At 43.6% G+C, this 17,519-nt stretch overlaps 1 protein-coding gene across 2 annotated transcripts in view; it reads right to left on the bottom strand.

The window, feature by feature from the left end:
• Window positions 1-17,519, bottom strand: part of CDAN1 (codanin 1) — a 30,615-nt gene that overhangs the window by 3,065 nt on the left and 10,031 nt on the right. The window contains exons 8-26 of one of the 2 annotated variants that reach the window (XM_083606252.1): window positions 17,217-17,326; window positions 15,602-15,691; window positions 14,776-14,851; window positions 14,292-14,500; window positions 13,575-13,686; window positions 12,682-12,825; window positions 11,165-11,331; window positions 10,308-10,389; window positions 10,005-10,094; window positions 9,769-9,823; window positions 8,836-8,969; window positions 7,913-8,016; window positions 6,850-6,999; window positions 6,424-6,487; window positions 5,749-5,827; window positions 4,657-4,817; window positions 2,473-2,580; window positions 1,946-2,009; window positions 936-1,138 (exon numbers count right to left, since the gene is read on the bottom strand). In XM_083606252.1, the coding sequence (XP_083462378.1) occupies window positions 936-1,138; window positions 1,946-2,009; window positions 2,473-2,580; window positions 4,657-4,817; window positions 5,749-5,827; window positions 6,424-6,487; window positions 6,850-6,999; window positions 7,913-8,016; window positions 8,836-8,969; window positions 9,769-9,823; window positions 10,005-10,094; window positions 10,308-10,389; window positions 11,165-11,331; window positions 12,682-12,825; window positions 13,575-13,686; window positions 14,292-14,500; window positions 14,776-14,851; window positions 15,602-15,691; window positions 17,217-17,326 (2,202 nt within the window). Of the gene's footprint in view, window positions 1-935; window positions 1,139-1,945; window positions 2,010-2,472; window positions 3,446-4,528; window positions 4,818-5,748; window positions 5,828-6,423; window positions 6,488-6,849; window positions 7,000-7,912; window positions 8,017-8,835; window positions 8,970-9,768; window positions 9,824-10,004; window positions 10,095-10,307; window positions 10,390-11,164; window positions 11,332-12,681; window positions 12,826-13,574; window positions 13,687-14,291; window positions 14,501-14,775; window positions 14,852-15,601; window positions 15,692-17,216; window positions 17,327-17,519 lie in introns of those variants that run through there. The other variant, XR_014546298.1, reaches the window with a different exon arrangement.

The raw sequence follows: 17,519 nt of genomic DNA, 5'->3' as shown, positions 1-17,519 counted from the left end.
ATTTGAAACCAAGTATTGTGCCTTGCAACAGTAACCACAAAGCTTTTGAGTGTAACCAAATAACATTCCTGCTTTGTTTTAAAAGTGCTTCATCCTTGTAACATCTTGCTGCCGGTAAATAAGAACGCCACCACAAAGAGTTACTGCTATAATATCTCTGCTGTGGGAATACAGGGAGAAATTAACACTAAATAGTGATCACGTTAACCCAGCACCCATCGGAAATGCGGATGTCTGTCATGCCCCTCCCAGGCAAAGTAAGTGTCTACCAGTCCCCGTCCCCCCCCAAAAAAGAAAGTCAAAAAACTCACAAGGGTTGTCAACCTGGTGGCCAAGAAGCCTTCACTGGTGCCAGCTTGGCAATTCCTGAACAAAATATTTATTTCCACATAAGGTAAAGGTAAAGGGACCCCTGACCATTAAGTCCAGTCGCAAATGACTCTGGGGTTGCGGCGCTCATCTCACTTTACTGGCCGAGGGAGCTGGTGTTTGTCCGCAGACAGCTTCCAGGTCATGTGGCCAGCATGACTAAGCCGCTTCTGGCGAACCAGAGCAACGCACGGAAACGACGTTTATCTTCCCGCCGGAGCGGTACCTATTTATCTACTTGCACTTTGACGTGCTTTTGAACTGCTAGGTTGGCAGGAGCTGGGACCGAACAACAGGAGCTCACCCCATTGCAGGGATTCGAACCACCGACCTTCTGATCAGCAAGCCCTAGGTTCTGTGGTTTAGACCACAACACCACCCGCATTTCCACATACTTTTACCTATATCTCTCACTGGCATCCTTGCGGAAATAGTATGTGACAACTTTACTCTTTCACTAAACAGTGAAAGCCAAGCACTCCCCAGTCTTATGTATGATTATGCCAAACGTAAGGAGCACAAGGAGGTTTAGCAAGTGGCTTTGAAAGCACTCAGAAGCCCCCCACCTTGTCCTGTTTGTTTTCCGCAAGGTAGGCAGCATTTTTCCTACTGAAGATCAGCTGCAAGGGTACAGGTGCCTCAAAGTCTTCTTTCCAGATGGAGAGCAGGGACTTCAGAAGGCTAGAGATGAAGCGGTTCTTTGCTTGCTGCTGCTCCTGCTTCTTTGGGGCTGGGAAGGTCAGCCCATGGATAGGAACACGATCTGAAACTAGAAGCAACTGAGATAGAAATGCTGGACTTACTCATGTGAGTTATTTTTAATTCTGAAAAAGCGACATCATATCATGATGGGGGCAGCTCTTTCCATGCACGCAAGAGGAGAAGGACTTCAGGAACCTCCAGGGTATGGGGTGAGCCCGCTCGATTTAGGAGGCCTTCACAGCTAACAAATGAACTCAGCTTCCCCAAATACTACTGTGGGATCATGCCTGGACCCTGCGATCATCATCTGAGGCCCTTCTTCGTGTGCCTCATCCATGAGAGGTCCAGAGGGTGGCAACACAGGCCTTTTCTCTTGTGGCTTCCCATTTGTGGAATTCTCTCTCCAGGGAGGCTCACCTGGTGCCTTTGTTGCTAATTAAACAATCTATGGATTGACTATACTTGTTATAGTTTATTACTATAGTACAGTGGATGCTCAAGTTGCGAACGTGATCCATGCAGGAAGCACGTTCACAACCCACAGTGTTCGCAACCTGCAGCGCCGCGTGTGCGCATGCACAGGTTGCAATTCAAAGCTTCTGCGCATGCGCAAGTGCCAAAACCCAGAAGTAACCCATTTCGGTGCGCAACCCAAAATCGTGCAACCTGAAGTGTCTGTAACCCAAGGTATGACTGTATTTTTGTGTTTTTATATTGTAAACCAGATGATTCTCGGATAAGAGGGGTATAGAAAATACATAAGCAAGCAAGCCTTGACAGTTTGATACCATTCGGGACAGCCACTCCTCCAAAATGAGATGGTCTAATTAAGATTGAAGGGAAGAGGAACAGGGATAAGAATTACAGCTCTTACCTAGAAGGGAAGCCAGCTCCACTGTGCACTTGGCCAGTTGCTGCTCTGACGCTGGGCATATGAACTGAAAAACACAAAGCTGAAAACTGACTACGAAGAAATGCTTTCACAGGTACAGAGAATGTATCTGAGGCTGCTGTCTTATCAAACACTTTGCATTTTGAGTATTCAAGTATTGCAAGCAATTATGAAGGCATGCACAACTATGGCTTTATATACAGGCCAGCAGGCAGTTTGAGTCTTTCCTAGTGGATAAAAGGGGGAAAGCTGTTAACTAATACATGTATGTATTTCATATGATTTACAAGCAAATTCCCGAACAAGTAAACTTTAGGAGGGCAGTTTAATTTAGAAATTCTCTCGCATACACATAAACCATAAATTAATTAGAAAAAGTGAAAACAACTGCTGAACCTAGTACATATATTAACACTACTCCTCCACCCTCCTCTCTCTCTCTCTCCATCTCCACTGCCGATAAAAGGCTACGTCAGAAATAATTCTGCAAGTAATGCACTCATTTCTACCTTTCTGCATCCAAGGGTCTGGCTCAACCTTCCCAACAAATTTTCCAGATCGACAAACTGGATTGCTTCATCCTCATTCCTTGGGCCGACAGCAAGGCACAGCACATCCTAGATATAACAGCATTTGTGACTCAGAATGCACGTATATGTTCTGGAATCCTAGAGAGCTCTGCTAACCATATAGAAAAGACAAAATATCACAGTGAAGCCTGAGAAACGGCAAGGAAGGCAGCACAGGGCTGGGCTATCCCACCCATTTCCCCATCAAATAAGCCTCCTTGTAGACAAGGATGCTCAGAAATAGGTCACACAGTAAAAGCTTGGGGTGGGAGAGTGGTAGCTTTCGCCATCAAACGAATTACTAATGGGAGCAGGTTACCTAAAGCAGAACCTCCATAGACTGAATCCTTATCAGGACTGGCCTTACAAGCCAAATCGGGTGGTGCCACCTACCTGTTAGTCACGTGGCATCACCAATGACATCACATGATTGGCAGGCAGGCAGCAACCACCCAACTCTCAAAATGTGTGGGGTTTCCAAGTACCCAACAGCCAGCTGGGAACCTGTTGCAGCTTCAAAGCTGCTTTGCCCTGGCAGCCACCTCCATTCTCCTTTAAAGGTGGGGTGGCATCTCCTTTGAGGTTTTTTGCAAAGGACTTTCAGATGAAACCCCCACACCTGTTTCAGCCTCTAAGGAGAATGGCTGGAAGTTCCCTACCATGACCTATCAAAGGATCCCCTCCCAGGCCCACAGATGATCTTTGGAGGCCCTGCTTTGTCTGCACCCACAAAGGTGTCACAGGCAGCTGCTGGTGAGAGGGCCTTTTGGGTGGTGACACCCCAGTTGGTGAATGCTCTCATTTGAGAGGCTCGCCTAGCCTGCCTGCCTCTGCAACTTTTTTGGTGCCAAGTGAAAACCTTTTTATTTTTATCTAAAATCTGTTTATTTAATTTCTAAGCTGTACTGCATTGCTTACCGTATTTTTCGCTCGATAACACGCACCTGACCATAACACGCACATCGTTTTTAGAGGAGGAAAACAAGGGAAAAAACATTCTGAATGAAACAGTGGATGTATCATTTTTGTGCTTCATGCTGTGGCCACAGACATGTGATCTGATGGTGAATTTGGGGTGACCCAATGCAAAAATCCTGAGAATCCCTGTGGATCCATGCTTTGTAACCACGTTTTTGCACCATTGCAGCCCCAGGCAACAGTGGGTGTGTGATTTTGGGGGGGCAGGCTGTAGCCATGGACATGCTATGTGCTCTGATGGTGAATTTGGGGTGACCCAATGCAAAGATCCTGAGGATCCATGTTTTGTAACCACGTTTTTGCACCATTGCAGCCCCAGGCAACAGTGGGTGCGTGATTTGGGGGGGGGGGCAGGCTGTAGCCATGGACATGCTATGTGATCTGATGGTGAATTTGGGGTGACCCAATGCAAAGATCCTGAGGATCCATGTGGATCCATGCTTTTTAACCACATTTTAAGTGGGGAAGGAAGGAAAAATACAGAATGGACAAGGAGCACGAGAGGGGTGTGCAGAGAAGCAGCTGGCTAAGAATGCAGGAGAGGGGTATAACGGGAGGGAGGAAAGGAAGGCAAAAGTTTTCCCTCACCTACCCACCCAAGCCAGCCAGCTCTCTCTCTCTCTCTCTCTCTCTCTCTCTCCTCTCTCTCTCTCTCTCTCTCTATCTCTCTCTCTCTCTCTCCCTCCTGCATGTTTTCAGCAGCACCGGAGCACAGAGACGACACTCTGCTTTCCCCTCTGCTTGCCTGGAGGGGAGGGGCTTTCCCTGCTCTTTGTTCCGTTTGAGCAAACACAGCAAGGAAACAGAGGAGGGTGGGCAGTAAGACCCTGAGGCAGAATGCAGGAAAGCAGCCACTTCCTCTTTTCAGGTTTCCCTTCTCCGAGACGCGCGATTTGATTTTTGCCTGATTTTTTTTGCCATTTGGCTCCAGGGACCACACATTCGCTCAATAACACGCACAGACATTTCCCCTTCCTTTTTAGGAGAAAAAATCTGCGTGTTATAGAGGGAAAAATACGGTATTTCACGATTATAATGTTACTCTAAACCACCCAGAGAATTTTGTCATCGGGAAGCATATAAATATTGTTAATAAATAGCCAGAATAACAACAAAGGTTAAGAGGAGAGAGCAGCGGATTCATACCTTGATTTCGTTTATGATCTGCGAGGGGAATGCAGCCTGATGCTGACAGCCTGGGGAGCACCCCTTCTTCTTCTGCACAGCTTCGCTAGTACTAGGCAGGGAAAGCGCCTGCGTTTTCAGCATGCGGCTGAACGTGGCCTTCACTTCTCTCTTAATCAAGGCTGTAAAAGGAACCAAAACATACACTCGCTTTCACACCCTGGACACTGAAAACTGGACACCCATTACATAATACAGAGCCACTTCTCCGCACCAGCTTTATGTGGTTCCTCCTTTTATATCACCATTCATATGGCCGTTCACCTCTGCAAAGTTCAAGCAGCATAATCTGAACAAGAGAGGGCAGCCTTTCTGGGTTACCCTCAGGGGTAATCTGTCAGGGGCTGAAAGGCAGCAAAACAGGACCACTTGTTTCAGTTATTTCTATTACCCGCTTCTCATTCACTTCCCTGCCAGCAGGCTGCCAGCGAGAGACGGATCCCTTTTGCAAGAGTTCTGAATTCGGCCTGGAAACAACCATGGAGCCAATGAAGTGGTTTCAGTAGTGGAGTAACATGCTCCCCACCCCCAGCTCGTTAGCATTCTTGCTGCCACACTTTGAACAGGTTTCCAGACGCTTTTCAGAGGCAGCCCCATGTAGAGTGTGTTGCAGTAGCTCATATGCGATGTATCTAAAGCAGTGTTTCCCAACTGGTGGTCTGTAGGCTTTCGGTTGCATGCTGATAGCCACCCAGGGGAGTCTGTGGCATGTACCCATCAGCTATGTGGAACATCCCATGGGGGGGAGCGTTCACACGAGTCACATGACTCATGCAGGAGCAATGGCCAGAAGATGCACATCCCAGTTTTGTGCTGGGACACGTTGGAGGGTATGGTAGCACCATTCACACAACAAAACATTTTCAAAAGTAGGGGATCCATGGCTTGGCTTTTGAAAAACGAGGTCCAAAGTACTTAAGGAAACCATAGATCTGCCTCTTTCAGAAACAGACGCAGTTGGCACACCAGCTTATACTGGGAAAAGGTATTTTTCGCCACAGCCACCAAATGGCACCTAGGGGTAAAGCACATAGAAACAGTGGAAAAGCCTACCTGTGATGTTGGTGGTGAGCCAAGTGCAGGCCTTCTCGGTAGCTAGTCCCACCGCAATATTTGCTGCACAGCTCAAAACCTTGGGTGGAAGAGCAGGTGAGATTTATAGTTATTTCCACTGATTACATTCAAGGCTGTGAATACACTATCAACAACAGTCACAACAAATCAATACAAAGCTGCAGCAGGCACAAGAAATCAGATGGAAAATTAGCCTCGAATGAAAATCGAGGGACTGATTTTTGTCTCTCACCATCCTGCTGAAACGATAAATGGGCATTGGCTTCAGCTCCTCCAACTTCTGCTAAAATGTTGATTAGGAGGAATATAAAGCAACTGTTCCTTGAATATGGCAATTGGAACATTTTATTTTGTAGCTGGAAAAAATGCAGGGAAGCATTACTTGGGCCTTAAGAGCTAGGAACTGTCACACCTCCTTTTAACGTGACTGACTGAATGAGGATGTTGAGATTTTAGAAACAGCTTTAATGTTTCAAATGCTTGTTCGTTTTAGCAAAAAGGCCTGGCTATTTTAGATGATCACGAGGTTCAGAAGTTTTTGGCTTCTGGCCATTTTTAAGTCACCGTGTCAAAAAAAAAAGCACAATTTTCCAATGTAGAAAAAACAAAAAGAAAGCATCATAAAAAAGGACAAGTATCCTAAAATATACATACTGCTGCAGATGTCTCTTCTGGCAGCAAGATTTTCACAGCCTCAGGGGCCTTCTTCCTGCAAAATCTGTAGATGTACATAGGCATTATAAAAAGCACCGTCTGAAACATTATATGTAAGACATGATATTAGAAAATCTGTATTTTTAGTCCCCCCAGGGATGCAGCCCAAATATGAATTCAAATGGATTCAAATTGCTGGGAGTAACTGAAAGCAGAACAGTTTCCTACTCAGCTCCCTCTAAATTTGGGTACCTACACCTGAAAGCCAGAGGGGAAACTGAGCCAATATGCCAGTAGTTATCCTGGCTGATACCAAGGTGAGAACTGAAGTGACCACATACTGGGCGCAGTCTCAATGTGGCCGCCCAGGACAGCAGCATAACCACAAGGGAAGATCTATTACGTCACCCAGCTGTTGTTCCTTACTCTTTGCCTTGAATAAGAGCCTGTGCCCCTTCTTCATACAGCTGAGAGCACACTTCATCCAGCACTTTGTCGTAATTGCCAACTTCCACCTTCACTTTGTCCTGTAACATGACTCTGGCTCTTTTCACCAGCTCTGCTACCAGAGTTGCCCTGCAAAAGCCAATAGTAATAGCACAATAATAAAAAAAAAAACCAAAATATATCCTGAGAAATTACAGGTTCAGAATTAACATCCTGAATCAGGTTTGCGGGAAAGCCTTCTATTAATGTTTTGGATACCATGGGAAACTATGGTTTAACATGCATCTGCTGTGAATCTAGGGGCATGAGAGGGAGACGCTCTTGAGCTTCTCATTGCCAATCCAAAAAAACAGGGTTTGTTGACCTAGAAACATAATGGTGTGTGTGCCAATCTTAACATTTTCCTGTTGTTTATTACTGTAGGTCATGGCATAACTCTATATAAAATATAAGTGAGACCATGTGGATAAAGCTACAATATAAGCAGGCAGCAATCACACATCTACAACCTGATCGAAAGAGCCTAAAGAGTGTGTGTGTGTTACATTTGCCACAGAACTCGCACTAAAAGTGAATTAATAAGGGGAAGTGTTCCAAAAACAGACAACAAATGAGAACAAACCCAAAGGAGCTTAAAAGCAATGTACTGGAGATTTAAAAGAGTAGGAAAATAAAAGTGTCTTTGCCAGGCACCAAAATGACACACAGAGAGGAGCCAAGTGAGCTTCTGTAGTGAAGTGCGCACAAAGAAGGCTTAGCACTTACATTTAATAATAAAAGCAGTTGATGATCTCACTCAATATTTCTCACATTTCACAATTCACCATCACCATTTGCTCTACTGACAAATTTCACAACAGCAATATAAGGGATGCACAAGACTAAGAGCTGTATCAGTAAAACCCACAGGCATGTCCTTGCATCATTTAAAAGCTGCCTGCTTATATGATTAATACAAGGGGGAAAGATCTTTTGACGTAAATTCTCCCCACCAGACCATTTATGAACTCCATCAGGTTACAGGTGCCTTTCCTGCCCTTACTTGATGTGCTTGACACAGTTGGATCCAATTCTCTCTGCCACAAATTCTACAGTTCTCCGCAAAGATGGGGGCTGATTGTGGAAGAAGGCTTGTTCCAGCTCTGCCTGTTAAAAACAGGAAGAACAAGAATCCTAAGGAAACCATAGCATTCTACATGAAGCATTGTCCCCCCAACACGAGCCATTCCTGAAGTATATCCGAATGCTTTGATTGTTTATTCTATTTGATTGGCATTTTTTTAAATTTAAGGGTGGTATCCAACTAAATTTTATTCAGGGCAGACCCACTGAAATGAGTGGGCATAATCAAGTCAATCAATTTCAACAGGTCAGCTCTGAGTAAAAGTTAGTTGAATGCCACTACCCTTGGAACAAAACATCAAAAAACTGCCTTCCAAATAATGTCCCATAAATGGGGAGGAACCAGAGACAAATATAAAAAGAAGCATGTTGAATTTTCAATTGACTGGGCTGCCCCCCAAATAAAGACATTTTAATGCTTGCATATGATTTATTTCATGGAATTTATATACCGCTTGATTGTAAAAAACAAACAAGCAAACAAACAAACCCACCAAAGCAGTTTCTTTAGCATTTCATAAGCTTGGCAGCAAATTCAGGTTTTTCCTAACTCGGTTCCCTAATTCCCTTTCCCATTTCTTTATTTAGCTAGGGGTCAATCACCTCTTGCATGCCTGCAATTCACACAAAATTAGTGGCATAGGGTATATGGCTACTTATTGCACAGCTCCACTAAAAAAATAAAATATCAAAGTGCAAGTTGAGAAATTCCTTCTTGAAAAAATCCAGCCTTCCCCAACCTGCTGCCTTACAGCTCTTGCTGGACTCCATCTCTAATCATCCCAAGCCAACAGGACCAATGGTCAAGGATGATGGGAGTGGCAGTCCCAAAACACCTCTCACCTGAAGCTTCTGCTGTGTGATGGGAGGCTTTGGAACCAAGGTCTCAGCAGCAGTTGGAGTTATTTTCCTGACATAACCACCATTCTTTCCTCCACTTCCCAACACAAAAGACGACAGCAGTTTCCTCAACTCACCTAGAGCAGAAGGATACGCGAATTACAAGACAGCACATGTAGCTATCTGAACACTCTGGTTTTTAAAATTCAATCTGATTGACAATTTTAAAATTTAGAGGTGGTATCCAACTAACTTTTATTCGGGTCAGACACAACGAAATGAGTGAAATATAATTAAATCCAGGAGGAGTTGGAGACAGAAAATTGCAGAGAAGTGTATGAGACTGAACACTGGAAGAAAAAGCAGCCATGATCCCAACCATACTTGAGTAGGAACTCAGAATCATAAGCAGTTCAGGATGTTATTCACAGTGAATGGAAAAGCAAGGACAAATCACCAAATAGCATTTTCACAGGTCACAACCCCCTAATCTGTGGGCCCAGTTTAAGTGTCATACTGAAACACACAAAAAACTTTTTAACAGATATAATTGTAACTCAATTTTGGAGTAGAAAGCTCAATGTTTTATAGCTAGACGTTCTTTCCACTGCCAGGCAAAGGAGAGATTCCAGATTTCTCAAGCAGCATATTGTTTCTGACACAGGACATACAGTGGTACCTCGGGTTACATACGCTTCAGGTTACATACACTTCAGGTTACAGACTCCGCTAACCCACCCAGAAATAGTACCTCGGGTTAAGAACTTTGCTTCAGGATGAGAACAGAAATCGTGCTCCGGCGGTGCGGCAGCAGCAGGAGGCCCCATTAGCTAAAGTGGTGATTCAGGTTAAGAACAGTTTCAGGTTAAGAACGGACCTCTGGAACGAATTAAGTACTTAACCCGAGGTACCACTGTACTTTGATAAATGACTTACCAAGATACGGACAGCAGGTATAAAGTAACTGCTGATCCACCACAGGCACAGAATCCTAAGGGGGAAAGAACAAACAACAGATTGATTCCTTTCAGAAGCATTAGATAAATGCACAGAAGCCCCCAGACTGCTCTTTATTCTTCAGGTCACTCTTAGGCTTCGCGTGTCTTAAACAAATAACATTACAGTTGCTCTCTTTCAAACACACCCGCCTACACTCATCTACGTAAGTTTACCAGAGCTTGAACAGTTGCTGCAGAGTCTGTTGCCAGTTCTTCTGATCTCACCTCGCCTGCAAAGAACAGATTCCCTGGGACAGTAGGCACCTGGAATACAAGCCCCAAATAGTTAATCCTCCAAGGAGGGCAGAGCGAAGCAAAAATTCAGCTTCACATACAGGAGTGGATGAATGGTTACATGGGTGAAACACTTAAAAGGCTTAAGGAAAGTACAGTAAGAAAAGTTTGACTTGACAATTTCTACAGGGCTTGTTTAGTTTTTTCAAAGGTACAATGTTTGTTACAATCACTCATCCGTACATGAAAAAGCCATCCCAAAATGGCAAGGATCAGCAGCTTGTTCAGGAAACACATCTCTTTATTTTCAGAAATCAGCAGGTATCTGTAACAAAAGGTTACAGAATAGAGAACAATAAACTTCAAAGGTTTTATCAGTTTTACCACCTCTGCATTTCCCCCTTTTGCAAGTTTCTTTTGCTGTGCTCTCTCATTTCCCTTGCATATTAAAACTCTGGCCCCAGCAGCAAACCCGTAAACAAGACATGTGCTAGTGCAAGCTACTACATTGTTCCTATTTCCCTCCATTAGTCATGAAGCCAGGGTGCAACATACAACAAACCTTGGCTTACCGTGATATGTGAACCAATGTGTGTGGTTTGCTTCTCCCATGGTAAGAGCCATGACTCATGGTTTGTTGCTCCTGGCTCCATGAACACAGGAACAAAACGGGAGCAATTCAGAAGAATGCACTAGCATGCTGCTCGTTCACTGTAAGCTATGGTTTATGGTTAACTTTACAACACAACTACCATTTGAAATGCACTACTGGAAAAAATTGACTTTCAACTTCTTCATTTGTTTCTGCAAGTATTGTGATGTAATGGAAGGATGTGAACATCTGCAGCTGAAGGAATATGATATATTTCAAGTCATCACCGGAGCGTTCCTATACTGTGGTAATTATATATTTAACTCTGTGCTATAAATTTCTTGGTATATACTGTAAAAGAAAGCTTTAAGTCGTTTCCGTAGACCCAGAAATTGTTAATGAGTACAATAAAAGCTTTACTAAGAAGCCAATGTCCTACCCTCACAAGAATTTAGGTCCTTGATGCAGATCTCAATTAAGATGCAAATATTTATTTCCAACCTCTTACCTGTACAGCTGCAAGAGGAGAGAAAATATCTTCCCATAGTAGTCCAGAAATGGGGCGATATGATCCATAAGGGAAAGGAACTCTACAACCCAAGGTACAGTCAAGACCGTGCATCGTTTCTGGATTGATTGCCTAAGCAGCTTCAATATATCCAGCACAGGATGGGTCTTAAGGGAAAACATTAGGGAAATGTTAACTTTAATTCCTCTTCAGCACACATTACTTACTATCACGGGCAACCACCAGAGTGTTTGATGATGAAACACCAAAAAGTAGGAAAGGGAAATAAACATATCCAACTCCTCTTTCATTTCTTTCCCTCTACTGGGTTCTCTTTCCTTCACCACTAAGAGGAAAACTCTTTCCTTGGCTAATTTGTGTGAACAGAACACTCTCCTCTTGCAGAGATGGAGGTAAGCCATAAGCACACAAGCACCTGGGCTTATTATTCAGGTCTTGTTGCATCTTCCTTTGTATACTTTTTAATTTGGCAAAGAAAGGGGGGTGTTTTTAGCTAACATCACGCAGAGCAGCTAGTTAAGTTCCGAGCTCATAAAACAATTTTTGAGGAGAAGTGGGGCAGGGGAGACAGAAAGACACAAGGGTGCAATCAGTTTCACATATCAAGGAAAGGTATCAGAGCAGTATCTTAGAGAGACCCAATATATTTTGGCACATGAAGCCTATTCAAATCCAGCAATCTGAAGTCACTCATCTGGCTAAACTGTATTTCAAATGGTTGTACCCTGCCCTATGACCCTGGAGTGAAAGGCAGGTAATAAATTGAAATAATAATAACCACCCCTCACGTTTTCCACATTCAGCCGGCACACTGACAAACCACACAGCACAATCTGATGTCAAGAGAGCCAGTGCAGTTTAGCAACAAGAGTGTTGGACTTTGACGTGAGCGAGTGGGGAGGCATGAGTCTAGTAAACAATATAACTGCAAATAATGGTCCATGGAGACAATTCCAGAGGCGTAGTTTGTACAATGTACTGAATTAGTTATTGACATTATGGGTTACTTGTTTGGAGTATCCCTGTATCAGATATTTACATCAAAAATCGTGCAAACGTGCAAGCTTCTGATGCAACTGTGTTCACCAATAAATGAAACACTTCCCCTTCCTTCCATATCAAGAGTGTAGTTAATTCATATGGCTGTACCGCATGAGTAACTCAATCTTCCCTCAGTTTATAGCAGCAACACAAGCCACATCATTGAAACAATAATAGTGCACAGCAGGGGAACCTGCAGCCCTCTAGATGTTGTTGAACAGCTCTCAGCATCCTCTCAGCCTCACGGGAGCTGTGACTCCCCAACAACATCTACAGGACCGCAGGACCCCATCCATCCCCATATTGGAGGTTGCTTAACTAGGATAGGAGTTTTAACAGCAAGTATCTACCACCTCAGGAGCAGCCCAGAGGCTCCTCTAATGAAATGCCTGCACACCTCTCTGATAATAACAAAATTAAATACTTCTGTTAGGTAAATGTGGCTGGTTACGCACTTGGTTTCTTAACATCACTGCAGATTCTAGCAAGTCTCCAGTTGCTGGTTCCGATGTGTGATAAGGCAGGAAGACAAGGAAACCAAAAAACTTTGCCAGGAGTCGGAGGCTCATAAGGACAGCAGCAAAACGCTTCTTTTCATCCTGCAGTGGAAAGAAAGGCCAGACATATAGCCACAGATAACAGCAGCAATGCCTAACATTTTGAATGCTCACAACAAACCTATAAGTTAAGTCTTATGTTCCCACTTTGGTGGTTCGTTTATTATTATATTTTGTGGGGTGTGCAGCAAAGGACAGGACTATCCAAATCAGCATGGTGGTAGCAGTCGCAGGTCTACCTGGGACAACTGGGGCTCATCAGAGAACGCTACTGTCTTCTATATACTTGCACTGTATTGGAGAAGGAGTGGGATGGGGTTTACACTGCAGCTACCACCCAGGCTTTCTACTGTTGCTCCACCACTTGGACAGGTGCTTTTGGAGAAGCAATGATGGAGGAGTTGAGGCAGGGCGACATCGCAGGAGAGAAAGATTGTCTGAAGGACAGACACCTCTTTTCAGAAAGGACAATGCAGGACAGAAGGGAGGAGCAACAAAAAGAGGAGTACAGGAGACCCACACTAGAACAGCAACATGTTATTAAAGACAAATAGACAAAGAAAGACAAACAAGCCTGAACTGGAAGACACACACAGGGTGTGAAGTCAGTAGCCCTCCCAATGAATGCCCCAAACTAACCATGAAACCAATAGAGACAGAAAGGTTGGGGGGGGGGGAGAGAGAGCGAGCCACAAGCCAAATTCTTCCTTTCCAAGCAGTAGGAGAGATCATAACCCACATGGACACCTCTGAAGCTCAACTGTGAATGGCTGTTTCTATGCAATACACACCTGCTCATCCATTGCTTCTCCATCACTGGGTTCATGTTCCACCAAGGCAAGGCCATCCAGCTCAAGTATTTGCAGGCTCAGGCTGTCCATAAGGTGCTGATTAAATTGATAACTTAACCAAAAAAAAGATAATGAACTCCTTAGGGAGAACAACTTAATTTCAGCAAAGAGTGTAATCTCTTAAGCAACCACAGCAGCATTTGAGAATGGTTACTACAACGCAAGTTTAAAATCAGATTAATTCCTACCAAACCCCTCACGTGCTGGTAGTCGGCACTGCTGCAAACACTGCCAAACACTCCTTGGTGAAGCCCACATAATGTCATTCTAGCACCAGGCAAAGACCTTATTCTTTTCCAAAGCCTTTTCATGTAAACCGTTTTCTTTCCGCAATGATCTTATGCTCATCTGTTTAGGTTACGGATCCAGCTAGTAAACAATGTATGCTTTACTGTGAATGTGCTGATTTCAACTGCTTTGTCCCTCCTTGCTAACACATAGGAGAAACACAATCCTGGGCTTAGCATGATGTCCAGACATGGTTTGCTTCACTCCAAAGAAACCAAGAACACAAAGTCAAGATTAGTATGTTTAGGGTTTACTGTGACACTGAACAAGGCCATTGAATTATTTCATTTAGGAATCCCAGCCACCACCATACAGCCGGGGTCACTCACCCAGACACATCCTAGACAGAAATAGCAGTAAGTATCTAACCTTCCTGCACTGAGGATGAAGTCCCTGAAGAACTGCTGGCATCCAGGGAAGGAGGGAGGTGGGCAAGGCCCTCGGATGCTCTGAGGGACAAGGAATCTCTCTTGCAGCCTTTTCAAGCGGCTCAGATTATCGGAACCCAGCATGTTAAGGACATCCTGGTCTGGGGTGTCTCCCCAACTTGTACCACCACCAACAGGACCTTTACACATCTATGGCATAGAGGAGGAAGCGGGGAGAAAAGAGGTCAAATTTGTGAGCTGTGCTAACTTTGACTCTGTGATCTGATTATGAATACAAGCAGTCTCTACAGCCCAAACCATAAACTGTTAGGTGGGCGAACCTCAGACTAACTGAGGAAATTAGATTATGAATTAATTATGCATTCAATGAACAAATATTTTCAACTATTAGATATGAACTGAAGAAAAGTTTTACTTGCAAAATATACTCTTTTTTTCATTATGGGAAGCGAGCGTTTCTTTACCTGAAGAAGCTGCTTCTGAAAGAGCCTGGCAAAATGGCTGTAGTTGCAAGCAGCGGAGAGGTGAGCCATCATGACCCTGTGAAACCAGAAACAAATTAATAGTGCTACAAAGAAAAATAAGGAAAAGATTATTCTCTATGCGGATATATAGAAGACAGCAAATGTCTGGGGGACTTAAATGTTTTAAAAGTAATTATGAAAATACTATTCTGAAAAAGTTTTATGTGAACTGAGAATTCTCCCCTTTGTGAAACTAAGTAGCTTTCTGTAGAATTAGTTTTTGTTGCTAAATTGGGTTGCTAAATGTTCATTACCAGTAATACTCTCTTGTAACTCTTGTCTTTCAGAATTATATGCAGCCTGTGTGTTGGCACTCAAAGACATTTGTATCTTCAACTTATCTTGGAAAGTTTACCCCTCTTTTGGCGGGGGGGGGGGGAGGAGAAAGGGTGGTAATTAAATTACAGTCTTTGAGACCCCATTATATCAAAACAAATAAATAAATTTCTTATTTAGTGTAAGAACTAAAAAAAAAAATTAAACTGAGGTTTTCTTTTGTCCAAAGTAATGATTACAAGTTTATTAGGTAACAGGGGTGTCATGGTCTTAGGACCAAATGCAAGTCAGTTTTGCAATGTGTCCCAGCACACCACTGGATCTAATCCATAATATTGAACCAAGTATACCATCAGAGGCAACTTCCAGCTGTTGCAAACTGTGCTTTAAAAACAATCCTCCCGATGGAACATGGTGAACAACTGCTCAGTGGAGGACCAAACTAGACATCAGCAACGAGCAGCACTCTTTACGGACCAAAGATTCCTACCTGATCCTGTCTCCCAGACACTTCTCAAAGTCCCAGCCTGTTTTTTCACAGTTGTCTTCCCATTCACGCAGCAACTCATAGAAAATATCTCTATTGAGCAAGGCAAACATGTTAGCTTCAAAATCCAAAATCATAGTCATCAGATGTACTATCAGCATACAAAAATGGGGCCATGTTATTCTGCTTATGCACAAGCACCACAGTTCTGACAAAGCTTTGGGTGGAATTCAGTGTCGCATTAAGTTGACTGTTCTATCAGCACAAGCATTTTTGCTTGTCAAACAGAACCATCTTCCCTCTCCTCCTCCTGCCTGCTGTTCTAGGGGTCCCTCCCAAGCCGACTTAGGAAGGTCACTCGAAAGGGGGGGGGGGTTGAGAGAGAGACAGGCAGGAAAGGATCCTTTGTGCAACCAGGACTGGCTTCTGCTAGCAGAACAAATTAGTTGAATCTGTCCCGCTGACCATTCCTACAAGACGCATTTTCATTCCAAAGCCGACAATTGACAAATATCCCCCTAGTTAAAGAATAGTTCAAGAATAAAGACCAAAGAACCTAGCAAGCACACCTACAGCTGAACCCTAGATATGTCTACTCAGAAGTAAATCCCACTGAGTTCACTGAGGCTTAATCCCAGGCAAGTGGGTTTAGGCTTGCAGCCTTAAACTGCTATCTTAAAAGAAGAAGACGAAGAAGAAGAAGAGGAGGAGGAGGAGGAGGAGGAGGAGGAGGAGGAGCAGCTTGGATTTGATATCCCGCTTTATCACTACCCGAAGGAGTCTCAAAGCAGCTAACATTCTCCTTTCCCTTCCTCCCCCACAACAAACACTCTGTGAGGTGAGTGGGGCTGAGAGACTTCAGAGAAGTGTGACTGGCCCAAGGTCACCCAGCAGCTGCATGTGGAGGAGTGGAGACACGAACCCGGTTCCCCAGGTTACGAGTCTACCACTCTTAACCACTACACCACACTGGCACAAATAGAAAGTAGAAAACTCCATTTAAATAAATTCAAACAACACATTATAAGGGAAGTACTTTAAACAGAAGGTGGGCATAGGGAGAGCAGAGGAGGCCATATCTTCTACTACTTTTGACCTGAGAAAGCCAAATGAGTTTGCTCCAGCTGCAGGGAACCCCTGTCTTGCTAATTTCTGCATTTCTGAACTGCATTAATCAGCCTCGCATTTAACAATTTCCCAGGAATCCTATGCAGGTGGGTAAGCTGGCCAACTTCCTCCACAGCTAGCATGGAAACCAAGTGGGCTAGACAGAGTACTGCAGATATTGTTCACTTGGTAGAAGGTGCATTTATTATTTTTTATTACTCTGTTTTTCTATGCCACTAGCTTCTTAGCAGGCTAGTAAGAAATTCTGCCGATGAATGTGCTTTGTGGGCTTATTCAAAAGGCTGACATTAACATCCAGACACTTGTTCCTGGTTTCATAAAACATAATTTATGAAGCTTGGGGTAGAAATGTCCAAACCAGGCCTGTAGGTTTGGATAACTGATATAGAGTCTTGACAGCTACTCTATTTTCTGATGCATGTTCAATAAACTAAGACAACTGACAAATTGTACATTTTGACAAAATCCCATGATAAAAAACAGAGGATACCTTTGTTTCTTAAACACATGAAATGCCTTATCACTGGAAAAGTTAGACCGATTGTCAGTTTCTGGCTGAAAGGAAACTGACTGTATGCTTGAAGGCAGCAACAGGGAGACCTGTTCAATATACAAAATAATGTGTAAGTGTAATACATTCCTCCTAATTTAACATACTTTTCACCATAAACACAAACAAGGAGGTTGGAATTACAACTTGTTCTCTCTTCTGTCCGTTGCTACAGCTTTAAAGTCCCATGATCTTAATGGTGTAACGTGTACTAACTTGCCAGTTTGCAATAGATCAACATTT

This window comes from Podarcis filfolensis (genome assembly GCF_964270895.1).
Source record: "Podarcis filfolensis genome assembly, chromosome: 1".
In the NCBI taxonomy this organism is placed as follows: domain Eukaryota; kingdom Metazoa; phylum Chordata; class Lepidosauria; order Squamata; family Lacertidae; genus Podarcis; species Podarcis filfolensis.
This window is presented reverse-complemented; position numbering and strand designations above follow the sequence as displayed.